Raw genomic sequence first — 17841 nt, 5'->3', positions numbered from 1 at the left:
TGCTAAGGTGCCCACAGGGGAACAGTGATCCAGATGGAAGGACCAGCAAATACAGAGCCCCCCAGGTTGGTCTTACATGACCTATGCACCGGGAATGCCTAAATAAATGAATGAACCTAATACAGCAACTCCTAGGCCAAGAACATTCCGCTCACACCAATGTGAAATGAAAAAAATACCCTACTTAGGAAAATAGGCCAGTTTGAGATTTTCTGTCACCCATAGAACTTCATCTTGCTGCCAAACCCTCTGAGAACGGTTTCTGCCAAAGAGATGGTATCTTGGGGGAAAAATGTGCCTGCCCTCCAGAATTTCCAGGCCTGGCCTCGCTTCACCTGCCCCATCAGTCCCACTATGCGCCAAGCCTCCGGCTCTGTCTTCCCATCCACTCACTCCTTCATCCTCCCACACAGCCTCTTTGAGGTAGGGACAATTATCTCATCTTCCAAAGACAGACGCTGAGCTCAAGCAGGTGAAGTACCTAGCCCAGGATCTCTCAGGGTGAAGGAGGAAAGAGCCCAGGATGTCTGAGCCTAGAGACTAGTGAGCCCAGCGCCCTCCAGCTGCCAGTGTGTGCAGGAAAGTGCCCTTGGGGGCTCAGAGTCGGCTGGGACATCTTCCACGCAGGGCTGGCTTTGCCGGTCCCAACTGTGGTACCTCGAGCCCATGCCTTTGTTTTGCTGAAACTCAGTTGTCCTACTGTGGTGCCACGACACCCTGTTGGCTCGTGTGATCTTGGAGGCAGTGGTGCAGGCTCTGGACCTAGGGAAGTCCTTGCTGAACAGTCCTTGGAGCCACAACCATAAGAACAGCAGCAATCCGTGGCCTGGATTGAGCCCTTGCTCTCGTGCTAGGGACGGTGTCATCCCCAGCAACTACGTGAAGTAGGCAGATGCCATATTGAACCCATTTTCCAGGTGAGGACACTGAGACTCAGCATGACCAGATCCAGCCAACCCCAGAGTCTGTTCTCTTAGCCTCTCTAGCTCCCGGCTGCTGCCGTAATTCTTGTCAATGCTGACACTACTTCTTATCAGCAGCAACATCACCCCCGCTTAGTGGCAGTGTGCCTGATGGCAAATGAGGAACAGCGTGGGGAAGGGGGGGGTGGGAGCTGCTGCAGAGGGCAGGGATGGGGGTCAGGAATGGCCTCCCAGAGGAGGATGGGGGCTGGAAGGATGGGAAGTCCCCCTGCTCGCACACCTCCTGGTCAGCTGTGGCCCCTGGCCCCTCGGCCCCTCCACACAGCTGCCCGCAGCTGACCTCCCAGGGGTTGCAGCACCACAGGGACAATGGACTTGTGAAAAGCAGGTTTCCAGCCAAGGACAGCTGCCAAGTTCACCTGAGCGGGATGCAGGAAGCTCTGTGTCAGGAAGTACAACATGCTTTGAGCTTGAGGAGGGCCTCAAACAAAAGGGATTCCAACTGGGCTGTTCCCAGGCCTGTACAGATTTCTGAGGGCCCGGAGTGTCGGAGGGTCGGAGTGTCAGGTTACAATGCGGGGCGGTGGGGGAGGTCAGGGTCTAGGACAGAGCGGTAAGGTAGGGGTCCCCAATGGCCAAGATGACCAAACACCTGGAACTTTCAGTCGAGGCTGGGCTTGCCCTGCTCTCATCCCCACCTCCAGGGCGAGGGCCATGGGCGGATAAGCAACTCATTCACGAAAGGCGAGCAGACAAAGTGCTCCTTCTTAGGGCTCCTTCCCTACTCAGGGCCTGTGCTATGCTCTTTGCTAGAAGCTGCCCCCTGAGCCAGTTCCTGAGTAACTCTACACCACCCTGAGATCCATCTAAAATGCTCCTTTATCAAGGAAGCATCTTCTGATCCTGATTAGGTTAAGACCAGGGGTCCTTGGAGCCTCCTTCCCAGCATTTGTCACACTGGAATTCATCTTCTGTCCATTCTTTGCTTGGTATCCTTCTCTATTTCTTTCTTTTTTTTTTTTTTAAGATTTTATTTATTTTTAGAGAGAGAGAACCTGTTCGAGGAGGAGCAGAGAAGGGGGGAGAGGGAAAGAATCTCCGGTAGACTTCCTGCTGAGCACAGAGGAGCCCGACATGGGGCTCAATCTCACAACCCCAAGATCGTGACCTGAACAGAAATCAAGAGTCAGACGCTTAACTGACTGAGTCACCCGAGTGCCCCTGCTTGGTATCATTTTCTTGCCATAAAATACAAATGGAGGGGACAGCATTTCTTCTTTGTTGCTGAACCCATAGGATGGATCACAGTGCTTGTTACATAGCAAATGCTCAATAAACAGGTGCTGGGGGCATCGATGGGTGTGCGGCTGGATTCATGATTCTCAGTAGACCGAGAGAGAGGATGCTAAGACCCCTTACAGAACCTTACCCCTCCTATGATTATGAAAGGTAACAATCATTAACTACCATGTACTACAGTCTTTTGGGGTCTTCCCCTGAATCACCTCTAATGCTCACAAGGGATGGCACGATGAGATGGGTGGTATTTCTTATTTGCTGATGAGGCACAATGACTTGGAGCTAGTCTTTTTTTTTTTTTTTTAAGATTTTATTTATTTATTTGAGAGAGAGAGAGAGAGAGCATGAGAGGGGAGAAGGTCAGAGGGAGAAGCAGACTCCCCACCAAGCAGGGAGCCCAATGCAGGACTCGATTCCAGGACTCCAGGATCATGACCTGAGCTGAAGGCACCTGCTTAGCCAACTGAGCCACCCAGGCACCCTGGACCCAGTCTTTACAAGCCGGCAGTGGTCAAACACTTTGGTGATCACCGAGTCGACCATTTCCCTAAGACCTGTTACTACTTTAATGAGCTTTGTTAAGGTATCATTTGCGTACGGTAAACTTTACCAATTTTATATTTATAGTTTGTTGCATTTTAACAAATTTGTACACCTGTGCTGCTACCTGTCTGATCCAGTAAAGAACGCTTCTATAACCCCAGAAACTTCCTGGGTGTCTCTTCCCAGTCAATCCCTGCCCTTCAGCCCCCCACCCTGGCCCCCGTAACCAGTGATCTGCTTTCTGTCACCATAGATTAGATCTTCCTTTTCTAGGGAATCACTCAGTAAGAACTCTTTCATAGTTTTGCTTCCTTTGCTGAATATAAGGCTTTTGAGATCCATCTGTGTTCTGTGTATCTGTGGTTCATTCCTTTTCATTGTTGAGTAGGACCCCATTGTGTGGGTATATCAAATGGTTTACCCATTCACCTGTTAATGGACATTTGGGTTGTTTCCTGTTTGGTGCAATTATGAATAATGTTGTTCATAAGAATTTCAGCATACATACAAATGGACATACATTTTCATCTCTTTTGGAAAAATGCCTAGGAAGGGAATTAATGAGTTAGGTTAAATATACGTTTAATTTTAAAAGAAACCACCAAGCTGTTTTCCGAAATGGCTGTAGCATTCTGCATTCCTACTCGCAATGAATCAGAGATCTACTTGCTTCGAATTCTTACCAAGACTCATCGTCAATCTTTTTGATGATAGTCATTTCTATGAACGTGTATTGGTGTCTCACTGTGGCTTTTGCATTTCCAGAATGGTGGGTGATCCCAAATACCTTTTCATGTGCTTATGTGCCATTTCCGTCTTTCGGTGAGAAATTTATTCAAAATTTTTGCCCATGTTTTTCTTGGGTTGTTTGTTTTCTTGTTAGTGAATTTTGGGACTTCTTTATGTATCCTGGATAGAAGTCCTTTATTAGATATAAGTGGTTTTTTTTAAAGATTTTTATTATTTTTAAGTAATCTCTACACCCAACATGGGGCTCAAACTCACAACCCTGAGATCAAGAGTCACGAACTTCACCCACTGAGCCAGTCAGGTACCCCTAGATATGTTTCGCAAATATTCTCTCCTAGTCTGTGACTTGCCTTCTCGTTCTTAATCATGGCTTTGGGAGGATAAAAGCCATCCATTTCAATGAAGTTTGATTCACCCGTCTTTTTCTTTTACAATTTCTGGTTTTGTGTCCTATCTAAGAAATCTTGGCTGAAGTGTTTAACAGTGCATCATAAATCTTTCTCCGACAATTTCATTTTTAATAGCACCTTGGTTTTCTATCCCATGAACTTACTAAAGTTTCCCATTCCCCTTCTGGAAGAGGAGCCAGGCAGAGAGCCACTAAATCTTCAAGGCTCGACCTTTGGGGTCTCCTTCTGGTCCCTGTCCAAGGGCCACCTCCTCAGTAAAGCCAAACACATACCCAGTTAGTCATCCTGTTCAGTGTCTACCCCTCTAGTCGGCCAGCTCTGTGACAGCGAGGGCCGTTTGGTTCCCTGGGCTTCCCCAGTGCCTAGAGAGAAGAGCCAGGCACACGGTAGGCACACAGTAAGTAACATAAACAGGTAAACCATAAATAACACAATGAATGAATGGGTACTCATGCTGAGCCCTCAGCATGCGCCTGGTGCACGGAAAGTGTCACTAAGCAGGCAGGGGGATGCCTGGAGTGAAAGAGGCTGCCTTCCCTGACAGTTTTATCAGCCGGGGAGTGTCAGGGTATTCACTTCCTGGGGCCCACTGTAACCAAGTCCAGCAGACTGGGTGGCTGAAAACCACGGAAATGGATTGACTCAGAGCTCCGGAGGTGGGGCCATGTTCCCTCTGAGACTCTGGATAGAATGTTCCCTTGCCTCTCCCTGGCTTCTGGTGATCGCCCCAGATCCTTGCAGTTCGTTGGCTTGTGGCTGCATCGCTCCGATCTCTGCTTCTGTCCTCACATGATGTCCTGCCCTCACATCTCCACACCATCTTCTTATATGGACAACAGGCCTATTGGATTAAGGGCAAACCTACGCCAGTATGACCTCATCTTAACCAATTACCCTTTTCCCCAAACAAGGTCACACAGTCTGGGGGGTTAGGATTTCAACATATATTTGGGGGGGAACAGAGTTCAACCCAAAATAGGCAATGCTGCCATGACAAACAGCACAACACAGGAAAGAATGTTATTTCTTTCTCATGCTTCTTGTCCAATGGAGATCATCAGGTGAGCTCATCGAAACCTCACAGGGACCAAGATTTCGGCCATTTGATGCTGCAGCTCTCTTAACACAAGGCTTCTGGTTCTCTGCAGTCAGGGAGGGAAGCACAGAGCATCACTCAATGTTTCTTAAATGTTACCTTGCACATTCAGTGGGCAAAACAAGTCATGTGGCCATGCCTGACTTTAAGGGAGAGTGTCTAGAAGGACAGGACACCTGGAAATCCAGTACTAGAGATGTTCCTACAAACGTCATTAAATACTTTAGTCCGCATTGTCACATTTCCATTTATGTATTGGTACCATCCAGAAAACCTGGAGGAATGAGTCCACTTGAGATAAGGAGGAGCAGAGGGGGAACCAAGGGGAAATAAGGTGGGCCACAAGTCCCATCTCAGCCCACCAGGATGTGAAAGAGGATCCCCTTGGATATTGAATCCTGTCTTATGATACTGACAAATGTCATCCTATTCTATCTTTGCACTGGCTTTGAGGGATAGATAGCCCAATGTTCACAGCAATTAGCTGGGCGAGGTAAAGAGCTGACAGAGCTGTATCACCATGGGGTTTGCCTGACAAACGGTTCTCGAACTTCGGTAGCTTCCAACAGCAAACATGTATTATTCCCCCACGTTTCGGTGGGTCAATTGGACGATTCTTCTCGTCTGGGCCGGGTGGTCTAGGATGGCCTCACTGCCGATCTAGGGTTGGTCCAATGTCAGCCGGGGTGACAGGATGACACGACCACAGGTGTTTCTTCATCAAGCAGAGGAGCAAGGCTTGTTCCCACCCTGATCCCTGTGTCCCAGGGGAGCGAGAGAGAAAGCCCCAGGGCAGAGCCTGTCTGGAGCTTCCAGAGCCTCACATGTGAAACTGTTTCATTGGCCAAAGCAAGTCACATGGGCAACCCCCCATTCACTGGGATGGAGAAATAGACTCCGCCTCTTGGTGGGAGGAGCTGGGAAGTCACCTCGCAAAGGCGCGTGCTCACAGGGATGGGAGGCAGCTGTGGTCAGTTTTGCGATCTACCGAGAAAACAAGCCCAGTGTCCGACAACAGGGAATCAGTTCAGAAAGTCCTGGCAGGGCCCCAGTGGAGATTTTTGCCGCCATTAAACATGCGCTTATAGAAGAAACGTCTGCAGAGGACAGGAGTTCATAGCATATTGTTAAGTAGGAAAAGCAGGGGCGCCTGGGTGGTTCAGTGGGTTAAAGCCTCTGCCTTGGGCTCAGGTCATGATCCCAGGATCCTGGGATGGAGCCTGGCATCATCCGGCTCTCTGCTCGGCAGGGAGCCTGGTTCCCCCTCCCTCCCCCGCCTGCCTCTCTGCCTACTTGTGATCTCTGTCAAATAAATAAATAAAATCTTCAAAAAAAAAAAAAAAGTAGGAAAAGCAGGCCATGAGATACGTGTACCATTTCATAGCCATCGGATTCCATAGAGTAAAGCCTGTGATACCAAAGGACAGCAAAGAACATGGAGCAAAGAAACCCTGGTGCCCACGGGCGGAAGGTAACCAGGCGCAGCAGCCGCTGGAAGCACAATTTGGCAATCTCTTCGCAGGCACAAGGGCTCGTGGATAAGATAGCCACAGGAGCCTCGTTAGGAGTGAGAGAAGAACGAGATCAACCCCACTGCCCGTCAGCCCGGGGCTGGATAAATCAAGAGTCATGTAATTACACGGTGCAAAGCTGCACAGCAATGACGAGAAAGTGACCTAGGCTCTCGATCTGTATGTGTCATTTAGGTAGAGCTGGAAAACAGCGTGCACACAGAACATTGTTTACATCTTCATAGCATATATTTGAATTTTGAAAGCACAAAAACAGTATACATTGTTTATGGATACATGTTTAGGGACCTGTGTGTGGGAAGGGAGAGAAAATGAGACTGGGAAGCAGGATGGGAGAGAGGCCAACCTAATGTGTAATAATATTTTATTTCTTTAAAAACTCCAGAACAGATACGCGAAATGCTAGCATGTGCCCGTTTACAGTGATGGGTATATAGGATCAAATCATATGATCCTGTGCACATCTCTGATTTCTTTTTTCAAAAGGTAAATCCAAAAATAAGTAAAATACAATAAAACACCATTTAGAGAATTTTCCAGTGTGTGTGTGTGTGTGTGTGTGTGTGTATGTGTGTGTTAGAAAACACACCCTCAAAATACATGCATCTATACATAGAGGGAAATGATTGGGAGGAGGGGAGGTCATACTCCAAAAATGTGAGCAACTGTCTTTGCCTCCGGCTGGTGACAGTTCAAGCTCCGTTTATTTTTCCCTCATGCTAACATGCATTTTCTGACTTTTCTCTGAAGGACATGCTGTGCTTCTCTAAGAAAAACAAACAAAATATATAGGGGTATGCTGGTTCCCTGGGTCACAGGCTCTTCTCGAGCTCCTCGGGGTCCCAGGTTCAAAAATAGATCTGCCCTCCGACCTGGCAGGCTCATTCTTCACATCCTGGAGTGAGCGCCAGACGCGGGCTCAGAGGCGGGCTCAGAGGCAGCCGAGCTTCCCTGGCCTGGGAAAGGATGGTGGGCTGGTGACCCAGGCTGAGAGGCACAGCCAAGAGTATCCTCCACACTGGACCCCTCAACTTCTGGGGTGGCAGAGCCCGGACTCTCCCCCTGTTCAGATGGGAAACTGAGGCCAGGGTGGTTGCCCCCAGAGAGACAAGTGATGCTAACCACAGAGACAGCTGTAAGGGAGCCCATCTTGCTAGGTGCGGATACGCTCGGTGACTTGGGACAAATCCCAGAACACCTCTAGGTCAATTTCTCTGGCAGCCCCAATGGAAATAAGCCACTTCCTACTGCACCTTTCACTATCAGGGGGTCTAAAGGATATTTTCATGCCAAGAGATGCTGGATCTTTCCAATAATAGCAAGGATAGCAACACTACTGACTCTTGAGCACCTACATGCTAAATTCTTAAATGACATCTTCTCATCCTAGCCTCTTGTGGCCAGCTGTGTTTTCTAAAACAAGCAATCTCTCCCAACCTATGTGATTTTCTGAAACCTTACCTCTCCCCACCTAGAGGGAGTCTCTTCCCGCTCCCCTTGACCTTGGGTGGGACTTTGTTACTGCCTTTATGAATAGCATGGAGAAGACTGACCCTGAATGACTTGTGAGGCTAGGCCATAAGATCTGGGCCCTGGCAACCCAGCTCCCTAGGCCACAAGGAAGCCCCCCGTGTAGCTATTCTCGCTGATGGCCCCAGCTGAGTCACAGATATGTGAATGCATGAGCTTCCAGATGATTCCAGGCCTTCAAGCTGCTCCAGGTGCTGTCTGATGGAGTTGAGTCAAGCCATCCCCAATGAATCTGGCCAAAACTGTGCATATATGAGTAACATCACGTTGCCATTGTTGAAAACCATTAAGTATTGGAGTGCTTTGCTCCCCAGCACTGGTAACTGGAAGTTACTAGACTTACTAGACTGGAAGTTACTAAACGAGGGGCTATTATCCTTTCTCAGAGATGAGGAAGCAGTGTCTCACTGACTAAAGGGGTATCAAGGAATCAAGTTTCAGTTCCCAGAGTGAAGGACTCTTAACTGATAGGCCTGGGTCATAGGAGTGACCTCAAAACCCAGCCTTGGGTGCCTTCCGATCCGTGAACTGTGTGGTGGTTCTGGGTTTGGGGTGGCGGAAAGGAGATGCAGAGAGCAACAGACAGACAGGCGGTGGTCCTGAGCAGAAAGTCTCACCAAGACATCGTGATTCTTGCTGCATGAGAGCTGCCCCTCAGCCTCCTGGGGACACTGACAGGCCCTCCCCAAGGCGGTCGGCAGCCCCTCAGCCTCATGCCAGCGGCCCCCTGAGATGCCCTGGGTGATGTCCTCCGGGCCGCACCCAACGCATACAAGAAGCTTTGGGGGCGCACCATGCTGCTCCACTTGCGAGCCTCAGTTATCATCCTGGGTGCTGAAATGCAGGGAGCTGAAAAGGAAGGGAGCTGGGAGAAGTGCTGGGTTGTGGAGATGAGGTCCGGGGTGGGAGACTCAGGCTTGTGGCTTCATCTCCTTCTTCAGATCCAAATACTCAAGGAGCCCCAAAGCAGCACATGGTTCTCCAGGAATGATCTCGATTCCCCTGCAGAAGATCAGGAGCAGGAAGATCAGTGCTTCCAAGAAAATAGATTCCAGGGTGCGAATTTGGGCAAGTTGCCTACCCCTGTGGGTGTGTTTTCTCACAAGCTAAATGGGAGGTAAGGACCCACGACATCCCTGGTGATACCCGGGCTCCACTGGCTGGAGGTGGCAGTGGCAGCAGGGGAGCCAGTTCACCTGGTGAGTGGCCAGGATGGGGAGGCAAGTGGGCGGATGCTTTGCACCCTCAACATCCATCTCCCTCTGGTCATTCTATCCCAGGTTTCCTACCCTTCCCTTAATCCCTCTTGGTCCCATGAGGTTGACCCTACTCCAGCGCTCCAGGGCTGGGCAAATGGCCCAGCCTGACCGACCAGAGTACCCCATCCCTCTGGCTACAGTGTTTGGTTCAGGAATGTCCTTGTGACCCGAGCCAGAACTTTCCCAAGAACTTTCAGGAAAGGAGCACTCTGTTTCGGGAGGGGTTGCTAAGTGGATAGATTGGAACTGTTGCCACCAGTGGTGGAGGGAACGGTGGTGGGAACTCTGAGATTTAAGCCAAAAGAAAAACAGGGTCCCAGAAGATTCCTGATATCATTTAAGCATCTGGATCCAGCTATGCCTGAAGCTAGAAACCCCTACACTCTTCAGTTACATCGGCCAACAAATTCTCTTTTTGCCTAAGCCATTTGAGCAAAAGCCAAATTCCTCTAGGTGGACATAAGTATTTTCTCCATGTTCTGGCGCCATGGTAACAAGAGGCTAGCAGAGGGAGAATAAACTGGGGGGCGGGGGGTTGTTTTACATGTTTGGGCAGGACCCAAATAGAAATACCCTGGACAGAAACTTCCTGCTGCCTCTGCCTTAGAAAGGTTTCCTTAGTCTCCACTTTGGGACTACCACTCCAGCTCCCACCCCAGAGTGGTGACTATTTATTCAACAAACACTGGTGAGAATCTAGTATGAACCTGACCCTAGGACAGACCACAGACACAGAAATGGAAAGATGGTCAACGCTGGAAAGGGTTTTCAGATTAGAGGGGGACAAAGGTCTGCAAACAAGCCTTTATAATGCAGGATGAGGCTTTGGGGGGAGAAATACAGGCAAGGAGCATTGGGATCCCAGAGGTAGAGGGTCTATTCCCACTACAGTGGGGAGGCAATGAAGGAAGGCTTCCCGGAGGAGGTGATGTCCAAAATAAGACCCAAAGGACAAGTAGTAGGAAGCCAAGGAATACCGGTGGAAAGGATTTATCCACATAGAGGTAACTATAAGAGCAAAGTCCCAGAAGCTGGAGAGAGCAGAGAGGGTGCTGGAAAGGAAAACCAGCTCCTCGTCATGAGGTGCAAAGACTTAGGGAAAGAGCAATGAGGCTGGAGGCCAGATTCTGCAGGGATCTGTAAAGCACTAAAAAGTTTGGCATTTAAAACTGAAGGGTTTAAGCAAAGAGGTCAGGGGCTGGATTTGTGTCTTGGAAAAATCACTCTGGCTGCAGCAGCAAAGATGGATTAACAAGAGTTCAGTTCTGAGGCTCTTGTTCTCCCCTCGGCAAGAGATGAATCAGCCTGGCCTCGGAGAGTGACAACAGGGAGGAATGATGACATTATTGGGCTGTCATTTATTGAGCCCTTAGTATGTGCCAGGCTCTATGTTAAGCCTTTTACAGTAATCGGCTTTTTCATCCTTTGAACAACCCTATCAGGTCATCACCAACATCAACCCCGTTTGACAGAAGTGGAAACTCAGCTCCAAGCAGATGAAGCATATGTCTGGAAGAGAGAAATCCAGAACTGCCCCCGGGACAGGCCGGCTTTGGCCTATCCAGAATATCGAAGATGGGGGCAGGGAGAGAAAGAATTACAGGAGCTTGCTGGAAGAACAGGTCTGATTGGGGTTCGGGATGGGGTGGGATGTGGGTGGGGGAGGCTCCACACTCCCTGGCAGGAGCGGCTACATAACTCGTGGGGTCCGGTGCAGAGAGAAAGTGTGGGACCCTTTGTTCAGAATTGACTAAGATTCTCCAGACAGTGACTTACACCTGTATGTAGCCCTTGGAAGCGTGGTCTCTGTATGAATGCAAGGGTTGCACATTGAAGTCAGCCCTGCTCCCTGGTTTCCGTCCCAGGTGCCTGGAGAAGGTTGGGCAGTTACTAGTGGTGGAAGAATCCAGAAGTTTGCTTAGGGCTGAGTGGGGGAATAGAAAGTGGGGAGTTCTGTTTGAGACCCTGAGGTTTGTGTCCGGGAGGATGGCTCTGGGTTTGGCGCTCAGAAGTGAGGTCGGGGCCACAAGTCCGCACAGAGCACCAGGTTACCAAGTTCAGTGTCAAGTTCAACACCAGCACACATGCTCCCTGACATTGCCAACTGACCCCCAATGATGCTTCTCAGGTTCCTTCTCTGGGTCCTGCCGCCAGCCTGTCCCTGCTACCACCTGGGTTCCAGCTGCTCCTCCCGGGACTGGCTGGTTCCCATTTCCCTGAGGGCAGGGAGGTTTTTTGCAAACCCTCTGCCTCTGGGCTAGATTTTGCCCCCAACTACCTTGGACACTGGCCTTATGGACCCATATTTGAAGATCCTCACCAGCCTGAGAGTTTGTAAACTCTGCCTAGAGCTCACCTCTGAGAGATCTCCTGGAGGCATTCGAAGAGTCTGTTTGACACTCCCTTTGACTGAGGAGGAGGAATCTGCAGGCCAAAGACGTCAGCCATCTGCCCAAGGCCTCTGTCATGTCTGTGTCAGCCGGTCTTGCTCTGCTGGTGCCGCCCCTGCCTCCTGCTCCACAGCAGCCCAACTGGAAGAGCCTGGCTCAAGCACTGCATTCACTCACTCACTCATTCATCCACTCATCCACTCACTCATTTACTCATTCATTCATTCACTCAATCACTCATTCATTCACAGACTCATTCATTCATTCACTCATTCATTCATTCGCTCATTCACTCATTCATTCACTCAATCACTCATTCATTCACAGACTCATTCATTCATTCACTCATTCATTCACTCACTCATTCACTCATTCATTCATTCATTGGCAGATATTGAGAACATACTACATATCAAATGCGGGGGCCAAATAGAGAAAGCTGAGTAATTACACAAATAATTCATCTTTTAACACCTTGAGGAGGGTTACAATAAAGGGTGGGACTATGAGTGGGGATTCTGATCTACCACAAGAACAGGGCTCAAGGCCCGGGCTGAGCATGAGTTCCCTTGCCTGTAGCATTTCCCAGAGATGGTTACGTCAATGTAACTCCTGTCCTGTGTGCTCTTCTTGGGACAATGACCTCCATCAAAAGGTGGGGTCCTCCATCAAAAGGCTGGGTTCCCAGCCTTGAACTGGGCAGACCCTGATGAACAGACAGAGGCAGAAGTTCCAAGCCTAGGTCATGAAGTACTATATCACTTCCACCTGGCTCTCTGGGGACAAGCACCTTTATAGTCCTCAGAAACCTTGTAAAACCTGAAGCTGGCGTGCTGGAGACAACATCTGAGGAGAACATAAGGGAGCCAGGGCAGGGGATGGAAGGCTGAGGTGCTGACAGGTGATGGAAGAAGCCTTCAGGATGACTGTCACTCAGCCACCATCCAACTACAATCTCTTGATGGCCCGGCTGCGCTACTCCTGAATTCCTGACCCACAGAAACCCTGAGAGATAAGAAATGGTTATTTTTGTTTTAAGCCACCAAGTGTTGGGGTAATTGGTTGACAGCCACAGTAATAGGAGGAACACTTCTGAAAGGTGGGGATAGGCAGACAGCAGTGCTCTGGACAGAGCAAGCAGCATGTGCAAAGGCCCTGAGGTGAGAAAGAGGTGCTGAAATGAAGGTGCCGAGGCTGCCAGGGTCATCATCTCCCAAGCTTTCCAGAGCTCTTCTTTTGGTCCTACCCACATTTCTCCCATGAACAGGTAATCTCGTTTCCTCTTCTGTGCAGAGAGCCATTCACACAATAATGGGACCTTGGGAAGAAAATTACATTCATTCTTTAGGTCAGTAAGATTAAATGCATGGCCTGGGTGTCTGTGGGTGGGGAGGAGGGGAGAGCTTGAATGCTCCCAGAGGTGGTAAAGATGCTTCCTGCTGTGCACAGAGGAGGGGACTGGGGCTGGGGGTGGGCGGGGAACAGGGGGAGGCCAGGCTCCTGCACTGCCCAGAGGGATAAGTGGGAGGAAGTGAGATGGGCTCCAGACCCACCTGGAGCAGAGCTTGCCTTCCTGCCCCAGCTCTGGTCAAGCATCTCCGGGCTTTGGGCGAATCACCCTCCTGCTCCGGGTTTAGGTTTCTCCTCTGTTAATGGGGATGATTATGACACCAGCCTTGGGCTCATACCGTGTGGCTTAATCGTTATATCCTCATGACAGTCGCCCCTTACTCTGGGCTCATCTGTGCCAGGCACCAGGACAGACACCTGACTTGCGTTAGCACGCTTCTTCCTCACAAGGTCAGGGATGGTATGACCCCATTTACAGATGAGACAATTGAGGCAGAGGTGGGCAAGCAGGGTCCTGAGCATACAGGAAGTTCAGCGATACCGGTGGCTGATAACCAGCTGTCTTTCCTTTTCCTGCCAAAGCCCCACACACCTGGTTTAAAGTTCTCAACTAGCCGGATGAGCCCCCTGGTTCCTGCTGCCCCCAAGCAGGCTGCCCCATTCAAAACTCCGTAGGATTTGGGAAAACAAAGGGAAAAAAAACAATACCAAACAGCTGGATGTGCCCCCCCCCACCCCAGCCCCGGGAAAAGCAGCAGAAGAAGATGGAAGGCAGCACACCCAGGAGAGGAGCCAGCACTCCTGGGCACCTCCTGCCCAGTGACCGTGTCCCCCCAAAATAAGTCCTGCCCTTGTGGGGTTTACATTCCCAAGAGCTCGGGGAACAGATACACAGTAACTATGACGTTGATCACAGCGGTACAAAGTATTTATTTGGTACAAAGTATTTATTTGGTGCTCACCCGCTGCCATCCCTGCTCCAATTTACTTAATTTTCACACTCTGTGAAGTGGTTGGTATTATTTTCCTCAGTTCGCCAAAAGGAAACAGTGGCACAGAGAGGTTAAGTGACTTGTCCAAAGTCACACAGCTGGCATCGCCAGGATTTAGACCAATAAACAGGTAAGCGAGTAAATCAAACTTTCCTCAGTTTCCAGGCAGAGGACTCATATACATTCATCCTGTAAGAGACGGGAGTTACCCTGCTGACAAAGCAGGATATGGGGACACAGAGAAATTCAGCTGCCTACCCAAGGGCCAGGGGCTGGGGAGAAGGATTTAGAGGCAGCCCCCTCTGGCTCCAGGGCTGGCAGAGACACTTCTTTACCCCCAAGCTATTCTCTTTGCAATCCATTTCCCCTCTCCGGCCAAAGGCAGCTCTAGAACAATCTGCCCCAGGACAAGACAGCCTCTCATTAGTGTCCCAGCCGCTGAACCAGAACCACCCCAGGTCACGACATCTCCCCAAGCCCGAGGGAGAAGGGAGGGCCGGAGCCAGCTCCCGGCTAAAGCGCCCACTTCCCTGGCCTCGAAAGGATCTTCTCGGTCTCTAGGAACAGTTTGGACTCACTGCCTCCTCCCCAGCCTCACCCCTCTGCCCCCCCTTGTTCTCTCTGGGGTCACTTCACTCATGTTCCAAGCACTAACATGGAATCAGAGGGGGGAAGGTAGGTGGGGAGCGGGAAGGGGAAGGGGAGCTGAAACTTGAGATCCCGGCCTTGGTGGGGGGGAGTTTGGAGAGAGAGACAGAGACAGAGACAGGAAGAGAGGGTTCAGTTGGGCTTGGTTTTCTGAAGCAGACAGCTTTGGGGGTTTGGTGCATGTGAGTGTGTGTGTGTGTGTGTGTGTGTGTGTGTGTGTGTGTGTGTGTTGTTTTCTTTCTCACAGGGAGGCCAAGCCTCCACTGGATAATAAAAGAACTCAGGGGCCAGGCCAAGCCGGGGGAGCAGGGCCGGTGCGGGGACAGAGCAGCCGTGGGCAGGAGCACGAGGAGGAAGGAAGGGAGAGGGGGAAGATTGGAGGTGAGGGGGTGACTGCGGGCGGGAGCACGGGCGGTGGGAGGAAGCCAGGAAGCCCAGGGGCTGTGGTATTTGGAGCAAGTATAAATAGCCGCTCGGACAGAGATCGGCCAAGCAGGGGTTTGCCGCTGCAGGGCTGGGGGGGGGGGCAGGCCTGTCCGCCCGCGGCTGGCCACGGCGGCACATCCCGGGTGCAGAGCCGGGCGGGGGGCAGGCGGAGCGCTGTGGGGGCTCTGAGCCCGCAGCCCTCGCCCTCGTCACTTCTCCGGATGCTCTCCCGACTGGCCATGCTGCTGGGCGGCCTCCTCCTCGTCGTGGCCGCTGTGACCGTGGCCCAGCGGAGAGGGCAGGAGGCGGGCGGGCGCCGCCGGGCACACCGCGTCCAGCACGGCCAGTGCAGCTACACCTTCGTGCTGCCCGAGCCGGAGCCCTGCCCACCGGAGCAGGAGCCCTTCGGGGGCTCCAACAGCCTCCAGAGGGACTCGCCAGCTGCCGCCCTGAACCTAGGGGACTGGCCTGCCCAGCGAGTGCAACAGCTGGAGAAGGTGCTGGAGAACAACACTCAGTGGCTGCAGAAGGTAAGGGCTGGGCCTGCAGGGGCATGGTGTGGGGAGGCACAGGGGCCTGTCCGGTGGATAGGTGGGGGCTCCTCCCCAGAAGCCTTCCCCAGTGCAAAGGCCAGGCTGATTGAACCCATGTCTCTGATTTGTACAGACTGGGCTAATGGGGAACAGAGAGGGACAGGGATGGCCCTGATGCTACACAGCAAAACGAGGCAGGCTCAGAGCTGGAAACCTGGCTCCCTTACAGCCATTCATTCCCTTATCTGAGCAAAATCCACTGAGCTCTGATCCGGGGCCTGGCCCATCCTAGGTACCAGGGATATAACTGTACACAGAACAATATGACCCCTGCTGGCCTGGTGGGGGCCATAAAGAGATGAGCAATAAATATACGCTATGTCAGATGGTGAAGCAAGATAAAGGCAGGAAGAGGGAGAGTGGTGACGTGGTGGCTGTTTGAGGTCAGATAATCTGAGAGGACTTCTCGGAGGAGGTGATGTTTAAACCCAGAGAACAAGTAAGGTAATGTAGCAGCCCATGCGGATACCTGATGGGAAGGCGTTTGCTACAAAGGGGCCAGCAAGTGCAAAGGCTGTGAGGTGGGAATGCAGTCAGGGTGCCTGGGAAACCGTGGGGACAGTCAGGGTGCCTGGGGAACCGCGGGGACCGCGGTGGAACAAAGGAGGGAAGAGAGGGTTGCTCGAGCTGATTGGAGAGGTGAGGGGAGGCAGGCCATGTCGTGCCTTGGGGGGGCCACTGGGAGGGCTCTGGCTCTTGCTCTGAACTTCGCAGGAGCCAGTGCAGACCTTGGAACAGGGGAGACACAGCTGATTTGTTCTGAACAAAATACCCTGCAGGGAGCAGGGTGCATTCTGGGAGCCCGAGGAGGGGGCTGCTCAGCTGTCAGGCAAGCAGAGATGGAGGCCTGGATGGAGCGGGACGGGGCTGGGAGATCCTGCTTTATTCTGCAGGGGGGCCACTCAGCCCTGTTGATGAGGAGTTGAGGACACTCCTGGCTGCTGTGGCCCAAGGCCAGAACCACTCCAGAGTCCTCTGTCCTCATTCCTTCAGCAAACAGTGAGCCCCCGCTGTGTGCCATCCCGGGACAAGGCACTGAGCACAGAGATGAACAAAGCCAGCGTGGCCCCACACAGGCCTGCGGGCAGGAAGGGTGTCCTGTGGGTTCCCAGACGGGGTTGCCAGAAGGCCCTAAGTAGGAGCAATGGAGGGAGAGAGTGAGACCCAGGCCGCAGGTGCAGAGGATGGCCTGAGCAGCGACATATGATGGAGGGAAGTGGCCCGACTCCTAGAGCCTTCGGGTGTATTAAACAGCACAGAGCAACCGACAGGGAGCTTCTCCAAGGAGCAGTGCCTTCTCACTCCTTGCTTTCCGAACTGTTCAGATCATGCACCCAATCACCAAACAGTGTCCATGCACATTTATTTAATATTTTTTGCACATGTACCCATATTAATGCAAGTACCGGGAACAAAATGAAAAGGAATAAATAATTAATTAATAAATAATAAATAAATAAAATATAATAAAAATAAATAAATAAATAGAAATAATAAATTAAATAAATAAATAAATAAATGAAATGAAATGAAAAGGTGACCTACGAAATCATCATGTCAATTGAAGTTCTGATGGTTTCCTCTGTTTTCCAAAGAATTGCCTTGAGCACACCTGGGTTTATCTGTCCCCAAGGTGGGGAGACTGCCCTACGTGAGACTAACCAACCTGCTTTGCACACACTTGCATATCACTTGCGGGCACGCACACTTAACCTCTTACTCCTGCCCTGATCTCAGCCCCCCCATTCACCATCTCCCCATAGGCCCTTGCCTTCCTGCCCTCCCCCCCCCCTGCTCTGCCACACTGCCAACCTGCCACAATCCCACCCCAAGTTCCCCTCGAGAAGGTTCTTGCCCTCCCATGCTGGAGTGGGGGCTCCATGCAGCCTTGAAGTCTGTGTGTTTCCTGTTCCATGAGGGTCATTCCAAACCTCGCCTCCTCCTCAAGCCTCCATCTTTACTGTCCCCCATCCTCTCACCAGAACAATGACCCCCTGCTTCAGTGAAAAATGGGGACAAAGGGAAAGCCAACCTTCAGCTGCCTCTCCCACACCTGCAGGTTCACCCACACATCCACTAGTTCCCAGGAGTTTTCTTCGG

The 17841-nt window shown here is 51.3% G+C and overlaps 1 protein-coding gene across 3 annotated transcripts in view; it reads left to right on the top strand.

Annotated features, from left to right (window-relative positions):
* The first annotated feature begins 15314 nt into the window (after window positions 1-15314).
* LOC111141561 (angiopoietin 4) overlaps window positions 15315-17841 on the top strand; it is a 42367-nt gene continuing 39840 nt past the window's right edge. For all 3 annotated transcript variants that reach the window (XM_022494193.1, XM_022494191.1, XM_022494194.1), the window contains exon 1: window positions 15315-15678. In XM_022494193.1, coding sequence (XP_022349901.1) covers window positions 15370-15678 — 309 coding nt within the window. In that variant the 5' untranslated portion in view covers window positions 15315-15369. The remainder of the gene's footprint in view (window positions 15679-17841) is intronic.

This window comes from Enhydra lutris, unplaced genomic scaffold (genome assembly GCF_002288905.1).
Source record: "Enhydra lutris kenyoni isolate GAN:26980312 unplaced genomic scaffold, ASM228890v2 scaffoldscaffold6, whole genome shotgun sequence".
Taxonomy (NCBI): domain Eukaryota; kingdom Metazoa; phylum Chordata; class Mammalia; order Carnivora; family Mustelidae; genus Enhydra; species Enhydra lutris.
Note: the sequence above shows the minus strand (reverse complement) of the source record. Positions and strands in the feature narration are given on the sequence as shown.